General features: G+C 42.3%; 3 protein-coding genes across 3 annotated transcripts; 1 reads left to right on the top strand and 2 right to left on the bottom strand.

Moving 5' to 3' along the window:
- The first annotated feature begins 16 nt into the window (after positions 1 to 16).
- Positions 17 to 2468, top strand: gtf3c6 (general transcription factor IIIC, polypeptide 6, alpha). Its single transcript, XM_080858555.1, has 4 exons — positions 17 to 70; positions 268 to 781; positions 1700 to 1995; positions 2168 to 2468. The coding sequence occupies exons 2-4, from the start codon at positions 274 to 276 to the stop codon at positions 2447 to 2449; spliced, it is 1086 nt and encodes a 361-aa protein (XP_080714681.1). The 5' UTR covers positions 17 to 70; positions 268 to 273; the 3' UTR covers positions 2450 to 2468.
- A 198-nt stretch (positions 2469 to 2666) lies between these two features.
- On the bottom strand, positions 2667 to 4533 carry emg1 (EMG1 N1-specific pseudouridine methyltransferase). The gene is made up of 5 exons (XM_080857623.1): positions 4372 to 4533; positions 4143 to 4244; positions 3805 to 3946; positions 3374 to 3582; positions 2667 to 3213 (listed from the first exon to the last, which is right to left on the bottom strand). Exons 1-5 carry the CDS (start codon positions 4519 to 4521, stop codon positions 3100 to 3102), a joined length of 717 nt encoding a protein of 238 aa, XP_080713749.1. The 5' UTR covers positions 4522 to 4533; the 3' UTR covers positions 2667 to 3099.
- A 1433-nt stretch (positions 4534 to 5966) lies between these two features.
- On the bottom strand, positions 5967 to 12185 carry kel (Kell metallo-endopeptidase (Kell blood group); the record flags this gene model as incomplete). The annotated part of the gene is made up of 18 exons (XM_080857992.1): positions 12060 to 12185; positions 11630 to 11789; positions 11033 to 11326; positions 10643 to 10770; positions 10337 to 10489; positions 10041 to 10112; positions 9637 to 9825; positions 9355 to 9515; positions 9100 to 9217; positions 8919 to 9014; positions 8558 to 8656; positions 8257 to 8325; positions 8039 to 8142; positions 7728 to 7817; positions 7493 to 7560; positions 6542 to 6702; positions 6218 to 6307; positions 5967 to 6113 (listed from the first exon to the last, which is right to left on the bottom strand). The coding sequence occupies exons 1-18, from the start codon at positions 12138 to 12140 to the stop codon at positions 5967 to 5969; spliced, it is 2280 nt and encodes a 759-aa protein (XP_080714118.1). The 5' UTR covers positions 12141 to 12185.
- Positions 12186 to 13043: the final 858 nt, after the last annotated feature.

Raw genomic sequence — 13043 nt, 5'->3', positions numbered from 1 at the left:
GCGCAGGCAACTTCCGGCCGGGGTTAGACATGCTGTTTTGCTATTGTGGAATGTAACAAGTTACCCTCAGGTAATTTAATTTCTTTTGACCTCATGCACAGACTTTCAACATGCAGCTATATTTCCACCTAAATTTTAAGCGTTGTATTGGTTTTGATTACAAATGTCTATAGACGCCAAGTGAGTTGTCCAATAAAGGTTATGACGGTTGCATGGGAACCTTTGTTGCTAGCTGGCTAACTAAATACAACGTCTAATTTCCTCTAGCTGAAGATGGAAGATGAATGGGAAGAGGAGGAGCAGCTTGTTGTTGCTGAGCTATCCGGCATAATTAACTCGGAGTTTCTGACTAAATGCCGGGGCAAATGTAAGATTGTGGATGTCGACAGTGACCAGCCTATGATGCAGGTGGGAAGATATGTTTTTGCTGGACAGTATGAAGACGCGTTGAGCACCTGTGTGATCCTGGAGGAGCAACCGCAAGGAGATGCAGAAAACAATTCAAGTTTAGAACTTAAATACAAATGCCACACCATGAAGAAACTTATGATGCAAAGAACCTTCCTGACAGAGAGGAAAGAAGGAGAGCCCAGTTCTGGTGGCATAGAGATTCTGGCCCTGAGTGAAGGGAGTGCGTGCAACCGAAACAGTAGCATTATCTGCAGTTATATACAGGATCCTTCAGCGCCAACCGAAACTGATGCCGATGTTTTAGTTGCCAGTTCGGATTCAGACGCCGAAGAGATGGAAGGGGAGCAGTCATCCATCGCGGACAATCCAGGTAGCAATTGACAATCGACATGTGATGATTGTCTGGGACATGAACTTACTTACTGGGACAAGACATACTACCTTAGATCTTTCTCCAAACGAACTATCTCTCTTTTGTGTCTAATAATGTTAACAGTATTTTCGCAGAACCGTGGTTAAAAATGACAATGAATGACATTTGTAATAAATTGGCTGATTTGAAAAACTGAAAGTTTAGAAATAGTAGTCTGCACATCACACCAACATGAACATTCCAGAATATCCGTTACCATGACCATGAAATAACCGTTACCCAAGCATTTGTGTTGTTTTTGTATAAATGTCAATGTAATTTCATTAACATTCATCAAAATCCCTAGGCAGCAGGCCTGCAGAAAGCTAGCTAAAACAACAACTGATCACTTGTGTTGATAAAAAACGATTTTATATTTTTGATATGGCTAATCCTGGTGGAAAAACCGGTGAGAAAGGTGTTAAAGCTAACAAAAACAAAACAAATTTGGCGTCTAAGGGAACTACAGCTAATACTACTGGAAGTAAGAAACTGGATAATATGAAACCTCGATCTGGCAGACAAATGGGATATCGTGGTCTTGGAAAAGCAGGAGCAAAGCGGTTGGGTCAGATGTTGAGGAAAGCTATTCAACAGAGGGAAGGGTTCCAAGGAAACGGAGGGAAAGCCTTACCAAGTTAGTATAACGTTAGCAATAAGGTTATTAGGCAGTGAGTTTGCCACCCAACGTCAATGTAATCTATCGCAAGTGTGTGCGAATACCACTTATGTAGGCATACCCATCTGTGAGGTTTGTTGGAAATACTGAGTTGTACATTTTACAATACTGGGCTGGTGTAATTGAACATGGATTCAACTGTATATTCAAGTGTTAAAGGCTATTTTTGTTAATACAATAGTTTTTCTGCTTTTAAGAGACTCCAGTTGGTCTGTTGAAACACCAGGCTGCTGCAATAGCTAAAGCCACCTCCAGTGAGAAGACTAGGCTGGTCCCTCGGGTTTCGGAGCTCATCTTACAAGTAATAGCCCAGTGCAAAACCCAGGGTGGCATATCCATGGTTGAGCTCAAGAAGGCCCTGGTCGCTGGTGGTTATGATGTGAGCAAGAACAATTCCCAAGTGTATAAGGCAGTGAGGGGACTTGTGCGGACAGAAACACTAGTGCAGACCGCAGGCAAAGGAACCCTTAAATCCTACAGTTTTAACACGCAGGTAACAGCATTAAAAAATGAATCATCTCTTGTGTTGTTTCAGTAAAGAGTACGCATGTCACTTGGCTTGATCAAATCTCCTTAAGTAAACAGTTTAACACATTTAGTAATATACACCTAATTATGAAATAATGTACAGTACATCTAACCTGATATAATGTTTGGATGTACAGAAATTAACAGATGATAGGAGAGTGCGGACAAGGGCAGCAAGAAAGAAAGAAGCTGGAAACAGGCTGCAGGAGCGCACAGTGGTTCAGCCTAGCACCACAACAGTAAAGGCAAACAAGAAATCTACAATGGCATCAACTAAACCAGCAAGCAGAGATAGCAAACCAACCAGCAGAGCAGTGCCAGGAAAAAAGCCTCCCACACCAGTGAAGAAGGCTAGGGCAAGAGCCAAAGCATCACCAGCAAAACAAGCTAAGGACAGCCCAAGGAAAAGAGGATGCTAACGGCAAAACAAAAGTGACCCAAAAGAAATAGGAAGTGAAGATGATCTAGATGTATGCCAGATAAATAAGCATAAACAGTGAAATATATATTTGGAAGAGTAACAATGTGAAATATGCTTTGGTTTTGTAGTTTAGTTGTATACAATAAATGGTTTTATCACAGCTTTTTGTACACTTCCCATTTAAGAAATGATGACACAAAAGTTGACATTGAATATAAAATGAGAAAGAAATGCAAATGTTTATTTGCACCATTGGGCAACTATACACGTTTTCCCATAACAAATTATCTGTGGAATTCAGTTGAAAAAGCTATTGAGCACAATATCCATTTTTAACACATTAGATAACTGTAATACACGATCCCCTATTGACTGTTGTTGCCGATCAAGAGCAGAAAGGCATGCCTTTTGTAGACTTACACGGTAACCCATTAAAATCTTGACCAACCAACTGTTATACCTGGAACCAAACACTACCTCCCAATCCTTCAAGGTAATGACTGCATCACAGTTCAGGATGAGCAGGAATCAAGGCATAGTCACACCGCTGCCTTTATTATGGAGCCCTTTGCAAAAAATGTGGTCCATCTGTCCTTCCTAGAGTGTTGCATATTTCAGTGAAGAGAACTAGGGGTCTGGCTTGTCAGGTCACAACACACCCCAAACCTCTTCAAAGGCAGAACACATCTTGGCACAGGTAAGGGCAGCAGACAGAGGATAGTTACTGATGGATACCGTCTTCTCTGTGTAATCCACTTCCACCTAAGGGACAGGAAGGTAGGTTTTGAACATTACATATGACAATGGGTTAACAGAAAAATTAAGGTCACTGAAGTGATTCTACAGCATTAAAAACGACAAGATTATTTAACAAAGTGATAACGACCGTGCAGGTATAGTGAGGGTACGTAGGATAACTTACTGCGCCATGAGCGAAAGCCCCGATCACCAGTGCTGCTGGTCCGTCTTCGGGCACAATCGTCCGTGCACACACAGCATCTCCTGAAGAGAAGGAGGTGCCAATGCGAGGACATCCTGGGGGCAGGTGGTCGGAGATGGGGTTCCTGATGGTTCTCAACAGGCGCTGTGGTCCATCAGAGGCTCGCACGCTCAGTTTATGCAGAAGCTGGACTGTGGAGGTAGACGACGGAGACAGCAGAAACTCATGTAACAAATTATACTTCGTATCTCAACATTCAGCCAGCACTTGTGTTTAAATTACTGTAAGTTAATATACCAACAATATGCTCTACATATCAACCCTTTAAGACTTGTGTCGTGTGCATGTTTACACATTAGGGCTTAACAGAGTAATGTAATGACGAAGTGATGTGGGGGAAGAATGATCCTTACCCATGAGACCGCAGAATCGTGCAAAGGTACGCGGGATACGTGTTTGAGGGTTGATTTCTATTAAGACATTCTTCTCTGTGTGAATGTAGACTTGTAGAAGCCCAGCCCTGTTCAGTGGGCTGTCCAATAACATTAATAAGCACTGAGGAGAAAAATGTACAAACAATAAATGACAAAGGCATCCAATGTTATATAATTACAGTATTATAGCTACCACTTGTTTCTGCTGCATACTTTGTAAGATCCTAACATATCTTTCCAAATACGTATCACTGTATTTATTTTGCAGAGAGCCCGAAGTTCTTTACACAATTTCATGATCAGAGAACACACATTACCTGATGTGTAATATCTGGTCGTATCTTTCCTGGGTCTCTTCCATTCTTTAAGATCATACTCTTGTGCTGATCGCAGTTAAGCAGCTCAAATGTTTTGCCCACCTACAAGTTGAGAACATAAAACGTATCACGATTTGAAGGAATGCATTGGTGGCTATCGTATCAGGTAGTTAAAGTTAGCTAACATTAGCTAACGAAGTTACACTGTAGAGTTCACGACTCTATTTACCTTAACAGATTCAAGCGTAGCTCCCTCCAGGATTACAACAAGTCGCTTTTCTGACATCCGATCTTTAAGACATCGTGGCAATTTGGCTCGCTTTGGTTCATATTCGTCAAGTTGTTCAAGACCACGCTTGTCACCACCGTGTGCTGCCATTTTTTCTACAGTCAACACTGGCGCTTATGTTTTACGTCATTAGAGGGGAAGATGGGTTCTCGGCTCTGGGTCGTCAAATACTTACTTCACTCTGTTAAAATTTGGTCGGCTAGTGCTCATTGGGGCAATGTCTGTTTAGCTGTGTAGGTTACAAAACACCCTCATCCAAATAACCACAATGGTAGATATATATATAAATAGATAGATAGATAGATGGATTCTTTATTTATCCCGAGCAAAATGTAGGACATCCAGTAGGCCTAGCATATACAACTCACAAACACACATACATAAATCACATATTCATAGGGAGAACATGTTCAAAAGGAGTGAGGTGGTAACAGACGCAAGAATGAGTCTGACCCTATGGTACGATATGCATGATTGTGAGTGACAAGTGTAGATGCCAAGGAGGAAAGTGTTCTTGTGCTTGTGTGGATAGTGCTAAAAGATGATAGTGCAGGATATAAGAGATGTGCAAAGGGCTAATGTAGCCAGTATGGTAGGCTATGTTTATTATGGTATGTTGACAATTATATATATATATATATTGTGACATTTTGTGATCTATCTGTAACAGATGCATTAAAGTAATGCAACTTCGCTAGTGCTTAGGTACACCATATACACCAGCTTGTCCATGTAGGCTATTTTTATGGAGTTTGTAGTGACTCCTTGATTCCAGATAAACATCAATAAATAGACAGTAGCCTACTTCATGGTCATGGGTGAAATGGGTAAATTCCTGCCCTCTGTAAAGTGCTTTCCTTCTGTGTTTCTGGTGTATGGTCCTTGTGGACTTTCTCATGTCAGAGCCTCTGTCTCATCCCAAAAAAGAAATACACAGTAAGGTTGCGCACAAAACTTGGCGCACAGCTAAACCCTTGACATAGACGGTTGCATGACATGCTTGCTTTCAGTGCTTCTTCATATTTCACTGGCAAAAATCAGATGACAATTATATGAAAAGTGCACTCCAGACAGTTCCGTCCCCAGACATTGCCTCTAGTATGTTATGGACGGTTAGGCTCTCAGGTGAGGTTAGCTGAGTCGGTCTTGAATACTTAACTGTGAAATGGTTGTGAATCAGAATCATTATTCTATTGTATCTTATATTCATGTGTCTGTTGTAACAGACGTCTCTGGGCAAGTGAGTTTCCATTCATTCTACGCTTAAGTCTTGGTGGCGTTGTGTCTGTCTTTTGGTGCGAAAAATAAAGATGCCTAAGATGCTAATTTGAAGGTACTTAGACTTTCTCTGGTCTAATCAGACAAACTAGTGTTTCTATATGTGAAGCCATGTTATCTCAGTTGGTGCACATCATTGTTAAGAATAAAACTTGTTCCTGATAATTCAACCATTGCCATTGAGTCTCCATTTATCTCTGGTATTACAAATTACCATCAACAGTGATTTTAAAAGTGAGTGCCTACTCAGACCAGCATCAGCAAATGTCCAAGGGGGCAACAAGTGGCTTCTTCTGACAGGTCATCTGTGAAGGACAGAGGTCAGAGATGGCACAAATGACAGACACCAGAAAAGAAGGTTCAAAGGTCATCAGCTGACGGTATGGATAAGGATCACAGCTGACCTAAAGGGAGAGGAAAGGTAGAGAACATAAGCCAGGTTGCAGTTCATCGAATGCTACTGATGGTTATTGTGATGGGTGAATTCAAATACTTTTGAACGACCTACTTGTGTGAAAGAGTTGAGAAAGAGATGAGTGTGGAAGAGGCCCGTCAGGGAGGCGTCATTCTGATGCTGTTGCAAACTGTTCTGATAGGCCTGAGAGACATGTTAGGAACATTGAAGGAGAAAGATTAAAGAGAGGAACATGGAAGGAGGCCAACTTTCACAAACAAATAAAGGACAGCATTTCAGCAGAAAAGATAGACCACGGAGAGTATACATCATATTCTGTATGGCTCAGGCGCCTCCCACGATAATTCATTTCCAAGTCTTCGGGTGTCAACACATAAAAGCTGAGGACAATGTGTTACAATGAGCAGGTAAGCTTACCTTTAGCGCCACCTGCAGGGCAGTGTACTGCATCCACACCTCCAGCTTCTGTGTTGGAGAGAGAGAGAAAGCCCCAACGCGCCCGGGGCCTTCCGTGGCGCTGATGTAGTGAGACCACACACACGCTGCTACTGACTCAGGGCTACCACTCTCTGTGTGGACTGATACATGCCGAACACACACACATAATTACGCACAATTTATGGAAGACAAAAATTAAGGTAAAAAGCTAAGAAGATGGCTCAGTGATTCGTTAAGTAGTTTTCAACCAAATTGCCTGCTAAAAAAAGGGAGAGCTTAGTGTTTTTAGGTTTTCTTCTATAATAATTTGATCAATAACAGCTTTTTATCATTTACAATAAACTAGAATTAATTAAAAAAGCTCACTTAATTGTGGAAATGTCTATATACAGCCGCGGAAAAAATTAAGAGACCACTTTAAAAAAATTATCAGTTTTTCTTTTTTTACTATTTATTGGTATGTGTTTGAGTAAAATTAACACTTTTTAGAGCATTTTTTGCAGAAAAATGACAATTGGTCAAAATAACAAAAAAGATGCGGTTTTTCCGGATATTGATTTCTGATCTCTTCCTAAGTTAAAGCATTAGTATTATGTAGTTTAAGAATCTATATGAACTTGTTTTCTTTGCATTATTCGAGATCTGAAAACATTCCATTTATTTTGCTATTTTGACCAATTGTCATTTTTCTGCAAATAAATGCTCTAAATGACAATATTTTTATTTGAAATTTGGTAGAAATGTTGTCAGTAATTTATAGAATAAAACTAAAATATTAACTTTACTTTAACTCATACCAATAAATAGTAAAACCAGAGAAACTGATAATTTTGAAGTGGTCTCTTAATTTTTTCCGCCGCTGTATTTGGCCAACATTGTAAATATGCCATGGTGCAAGCTTAGAATTAGCCAGGTGCAGGATGCCCTTACGGTCTGGCAGGAGGAGGTGGAGGAGGTCTTTGGCCATCATGTATCCAAGTCCTCCATAATTCAACGCCCTGCAAAAGAAAATGGCCTAAGGACATTAGTGCCTGACCCATCCCACAAGCCAGGCAGGAATAGTGGAATACAAATGGAAGGCTTTCCGAAAAACCTAGTATGGAACTTTTTATAATTCATACAGCAAGGGTTACTTAATCATACCTCACTATAGAGGTACATATACCTTGGATATGTTGGATGGAAAAGAGGTGGCAAAAACATCCCTGAGGGAAAGATGATTTCACTCCCTGAGAGGAATGGAGTGATGGACATACTGCAAGTAAAACATTTTTTAGATAGGGACAGAGAGAGAGAGAGAGAAATGTCAGTGTCCTGACAGTCAGAGCTCATTAATCTTTCATAAGATACTTGTACAGTATGGTGAACAGGAGCAGTGCACAATAAAACAGCATCCCTGACACATTCATGTCATCCTTCATTTTGCCTTTGCATCCAGATGCGCTCAATCAAAGTCCAGATATGACGCTCACGCACATGTCAGGCTGAAAGCTTTGTGATAAGAGCTGGGTTCTTCGCTTCTGTTCAATCAAGAGAGATTGCAGGCAGTTTGAGAAATAACTGTCTTTGCTGATCACCACCTGACAGAGAGAACCATTACATTGGGCATTATATTAAGATATTTACACAAGTGCTAACTAATACAGATACATTTATTTATTTATTATTATTGTTGTTGTTGTTTTTTTGTTCACCTTAGAGTACAGTTCTGCAAGTTTCTGTTTATCTGTCTGGGCCATGAATCGTGGTGTCAGAGACTTCACCTGCAGAGAAATCATGAGACGACGGCACAGTGTGAATGTTTCAGTACGGACAGTGGTGAAATTTACACACCTGGATTAGAAAGACTTCAAAGTGAGAAGATTCCATTTTCACTTTACAGGACAAAGATTTACAGTACTGACCAGGGATTAGGAGCCAGCTTGGTCAAGCAAACATTAGAGAGAGAGTCAGCCAGAATATGTGCTTTAGCTTAACGGCTACTGGACTGTTTACCCTTTTTAAAACGGAGTTACGGGACTCCTTGTCCCGCCATGTCAGATCAGTTAACTTGCTCTGGAGAGAGGAGTACAGATTCCCCACCAGCTCTTCTGTCTGCAAAGTGAATGGAGATATGGGAGATTATGTTTCATATTCATAGGGACTTTCACTTCCATTAGGAATCATCCTTCAAGATGAAAGTGAATAATTTACTGATTTTCACTTTTCCTGGAAAGATTTCAGAAACAGTTTTCTGAGTGTTTTATTAGTGAGTGATACATGATCTTGTAAATTGTATTTAAATGCTCATAAATTATATATTGAGTTCATCCATCTGACCGTCCATCCAGCCATCAGCCCACCCTTGCAGCATTACCTCTCTATGTGCAGTTCTGTCTCTGACCATGTCGCCGAGCAGCACGTCAAACCCTCTCTCTGTCGTTTGAATGCAGTGTTTCCAGCGAGGCACTTCCTGTGAAGGACAGTGAATAAAACAAGAGAAAAATGCAACTCTGCATCGACAGATTGCTGATTCTAACAGTTGCTAGTCCACTCACCTCCTCAATGTTACCAAGGGCAACAGAGAGGTTTCTTTGCGTTTCCCTGAATCTTGAGTCCAGGGCAGGAAGTAGAGTGTGCAGCAGGCTTAGAATCATGTAGGTCTGTATGGTACCCCTACAGGGACGGAAGGCGTGACAGGTACAAAGAGACAACAGCACACAAGGATACATTGACACAGTACTAAATACATGGTCCGTTCTATAGGAAGTTCAAAAGGACACATAACTAACACTGTCTTCAATGTGTGGTACCTGCCCATCACGTCGTTCTTAAGCAGCCATTTGCTGATGGTGCCGGACATGTGGACGATGTACGGCAGGTTGTGCAGAAGGACAGAATCTGATTCGCTGATAGCCAGGGGGTGAAAGGTGGCCTTTAGGCAGCCAAGCCAGTCAATAACTGGTGCCAGAGTCTGTGGATAATGACATGATTTAATATCAAAACACACACACACAGAAATACACCCACACACAGAAATACACCCCCCCCACACACACACACACACAAACACAAACACAGATACACACACACACCTGTAGTTCACGAATGGTGACTCTCTGGTAGAGAATGTTGGTCTGGAGACGGTGGTGGAGAGGCGAAGACTTTTTGGCCAGTTCAGAGGACAGAGCTATGTACAGCCCATTAGACATACCCCTGGAGCTTCTGGGAACGCCCAGCAGAGTGAGCAAGTTCAGAGAGGAGGAGAGGAAAGGGCGCAGACTCTAGGAGAGGCAGATAGAGAGAAGAACAGTGTTTGAAGACAAATAGTTTCATGAGATATTTTCTAGACGAGGCAGATGACCTCTTTGGCAGATGACCTCGTCAGCGTAACTTCAGAGAGAGATTTTCAAACACAAACCTCCCGAGGAACTATTTTACAACCGGAATCTGGGAAACTAACATGACACAAATATGTCCTAGCGATATCGCAGCCTACCAGAGCCTTAGCTTTGGATGTCTCGCTCTGGTCGTCCCACTCAGTGGGAATCTGAAAGTCTGGTTGATCAATCTGTAGTGACAACAGAACATAATCACTATTAGTACAAACTCAGTCACTCCTATAGTGAAGATAATGGCTGACAAATGTATTAAAAATTGAAGCTGTGGTATTAATGATGGTGTTTCATTTGGTCTTGACAACCAGTTCTGTGAGTATGTCAGTGAAAGCATGGAAGCATGAAAGCATGGAAAGACCATGAAGCATCCTTATCAGCACTATATCCAGGGGCCCACCTGTATATACGGGGTGTTGTTGTGCTGTTGGTTGGGGTCTTTGCCCACAAACACACTGAAGAATGGAAACGTCCCATACTGACCCATTAGCAAGGCCAGGGTGGAGTTAATATCAGTCTGAGTCCGCTGTCCTAATGCTGACCAGCCACCCAACTACAGAAACAAACTGAAGGGTTAGGACAGAGAGAGACAGACAGACAGTGGGACAAGAGAGACAGACAGATAAATCGATCGATTTTTGTATGATTCAATAAGCATTGGCAAGCACACAGGCATAGCACAGGTCTGTGTTTATTAGTCAGTCACCTGCTGAATGACCTTGAGAAACGGCTCAGAGCCCTGGCTCTCGATGGAGTCTGTGTTCATGCAGGACCGGTAGAACTGCCGTGCTTTCCGCTCCGGAGACTTTAGAGAATCCAACCCTTCCGCCGTCTCTGAGTATAGGCCAGAGACAGTGAGGAGGACAGATGTGAGAGTGATAAGAAGATAACCGTCAACTTATTCACGTTTTACAAAACCAATACACTCTCGCTGTAGTTCTAATATGGACACACTATCATAAAGTAACTACATGTGCATTCTATGTTCCATTACAAGTTAACTGGAATGCATGTAACTGTCCCTGGACTATAATTGAGGTATATTTTTATAATGAATATAAAAAAGTTTGACCGACACCATTGTAAAACCTCTTACCCAGTATTTCTCTAATAGACTCTTGCAGCAGTGTCTTTCTGTCTGGCAGTCTCTCAACCAGAGTATCATTCTCTCTGTCTGTCTCCACCCTTCTACCATGTCTTTTCTTTGTCTTCTCACCCTCCCCACTGTTGCTATGGTGAGGGATGCCCTTGCCTCTCTGTCTGCCCCTTGTCGCTCCCGACGACCCACAGGTAAACAGGAAGTAGTCGCATGGCTGAGAGAAAGGATCTATGGCCAATGAGAGACGATCAGCTGCTTTCAGACAGGCAGGAGAACGGCATGGTTGTGGGGCTGGAAAGCGAGATAGAAAGATGTAGAGAGATAGATAAAGAGAGAGAGAGAGAGAGTGAGAGAGAGTGAGATGACAGCATTGAAGAGAAGAGAAGAGAAGAGAAGAGAAGAGAAGAGAAGAGAAGAGAAGAGAAGAGAAGAGAAGAGAAGAGAAGAGAAGAGAAGAGAAGAACTATACTTTAAATCAGCATCTCATCATCATGCAGTTGAACTACACTGCTGAATACAACATTCATAAAAATACATACAATGCCACTGCAAAGGAACCCAGTGAAGCCTTATGTTTTAATAAAGGTCATGTACCTGCTCTGGTGTTGGCCAGAGTGTGTAGACCTGAGGGAGACTTCCACTGCTTGAGGGAGTGCAATCCCAACCCAATCGCCATGGCAAAGAGGAGAAAACCCAGGAGGACCAACACAACTTTGACACATTTATTCCATGCAAAGGGTTTAGGGTCACCTGGCTGGTAGACAGACAGAGACGGTGGTCATACACAACAACTCCAGGGGACGCCATCAGTACAAAAACACTTTTATCAGTCATTAGGAGGGAAATAAACATGCAGAAGAGTGGCTGCCTATACACAACAGAATATATTCAATCATCAAGTCAATCAAGTGCATACATGCGCGAATCATAAATTAACAAGTGTTTGCAGTAAAGTGGTGCTATATGCAGAAGGACAAGTGCAGTAAATGTGTCATACAATGTATATTAAAAGCCTTTGATTTACCTGTGCTGCTGTAGGGGTGTCCTCTATGGTCATACTCTGCATTTTTGGTTCTGCTGCTGTTGCCACTGAAGATGGGTTCATAGCTTTTTTCACTCTCCCCCTCCTTCCCTCTCTCTCTCTCTCTCTCTCTCTCCCTCTCTCTCAATTGCTTCGCTTCACCGGTAAACCCCCCTCTCCTTCTCTCTCATTGTCATCTTTCTCCCCTTATCTTCCTTCATAACTCTCCCTGCTCCCTGTTCCTATAGCAGATAAACACACTGACACGGCCTCCCGGTTGACCCTCTTTCTCTCTCAGTCCTTGACATCATTTACGGAGTGCAGACGTGACTCAGTGCGTGTGCTTGTGCGTGACAGAGCCATAGTGTCTCAAAGTCTAGCAGGCGCATGGCAAAGGGCACCTCCCAGACAAGAATTCAACAGTTAAACTCGACACCTCAGACGACATCCAACTCTTGATACCTATAAAATGTGTGTGTTTGTGTGCGTGGGAAATTTCTCACACATGCGCTGAATGACGGAGAAGAACGGCACTCTGTCTCATGCTCGCTGGCTTTCTCAGATGCGCTCACACACACACACACTCGCATATACGTAGTGCAGGCTATTTTCTGAGAAACGTGCTGCTGGCTGGAACTGATAGCAGGAGAGGTGTGTGTAAGTGACGACTGCTAGGCCGATACACGTCAGAGGAGGCCTGACAGAGTGCATGCTCAGTTACACGTCCAACTTGCTCTATCCAACATACTGTAGGGACCTCGCAGTGTCAGAAGTACCATTGACCTTCTTGCCATTTATTAATACAAGGCACAAGCATTCAGACACTCATAGAGAAGGGAAAATGGAGCAGACTTACATACACAGGCCCATTTAGCAGGTTGAGGGCAGACAAAGACTATAAAACACCAGAGAAATCACACTAGGGCATTCATACAACACACTGACTTTTAATCGCTAGCTTAAAATACACATACACATTAACAGAAA

Source organism: Sprattus sprattus (assembly GCF_963457725.1).
Source record: "Sprattus sprattus genome assembly, chromosome: 19".
Lineage (NCBI taxonomy): Eukaryota > Metazoa > Chordata > Actinopteri > Clupeiformes > Clupeidae > Sprattus > Sprattus sprattus.
Note: the sequence above shows the minus strand (reverse complement) of the source record. Positions and strands in the feature narration are given on the sequence as shown.

Coding starts and splice junctions, on each gene's coding strand:
- emg1 (XM_080857623.1), bottom strand. CDS start 4,521: ATGGCAGCACACGGTGGTGACAAGCGTGGTCTTGAACAACTTGACGAA. Junction 3,947..4,142: donor GACCAGATATTACACATCAG/GTAATGTGTGTT, acceptor TTTTCTCCTCAG/TGCTTATTAATGTTATTGGA. Junction 3,583..3,804: donor ACGATTCTGCGGTCTCATGG/GTAAGGATCATT, acceptor CTACCTCCACAG/TCCAGCTTCTGCATAAACTG.
- gtf3c6 (XM_080858555.1), top strand. CDS start 274: ATGGAAGATGAATGGGAAGAGGAGGAGCAGCTTGTTGTTGCTGAGCTA. Junction 782..1,699: donor ATCCATCGCGGACAATCCAG/GTAGCAATTGAC, acceptor TCTGCTTTTAAG/AGACTCCAGTTGGTCTGTTG. Junction 1,996..2,167: donor CCTACAGTTTTAACACGCAG/GTAACAGCATTA, acceptor TTGGATGTACAG/AAATTAACAGATGATAGGAG.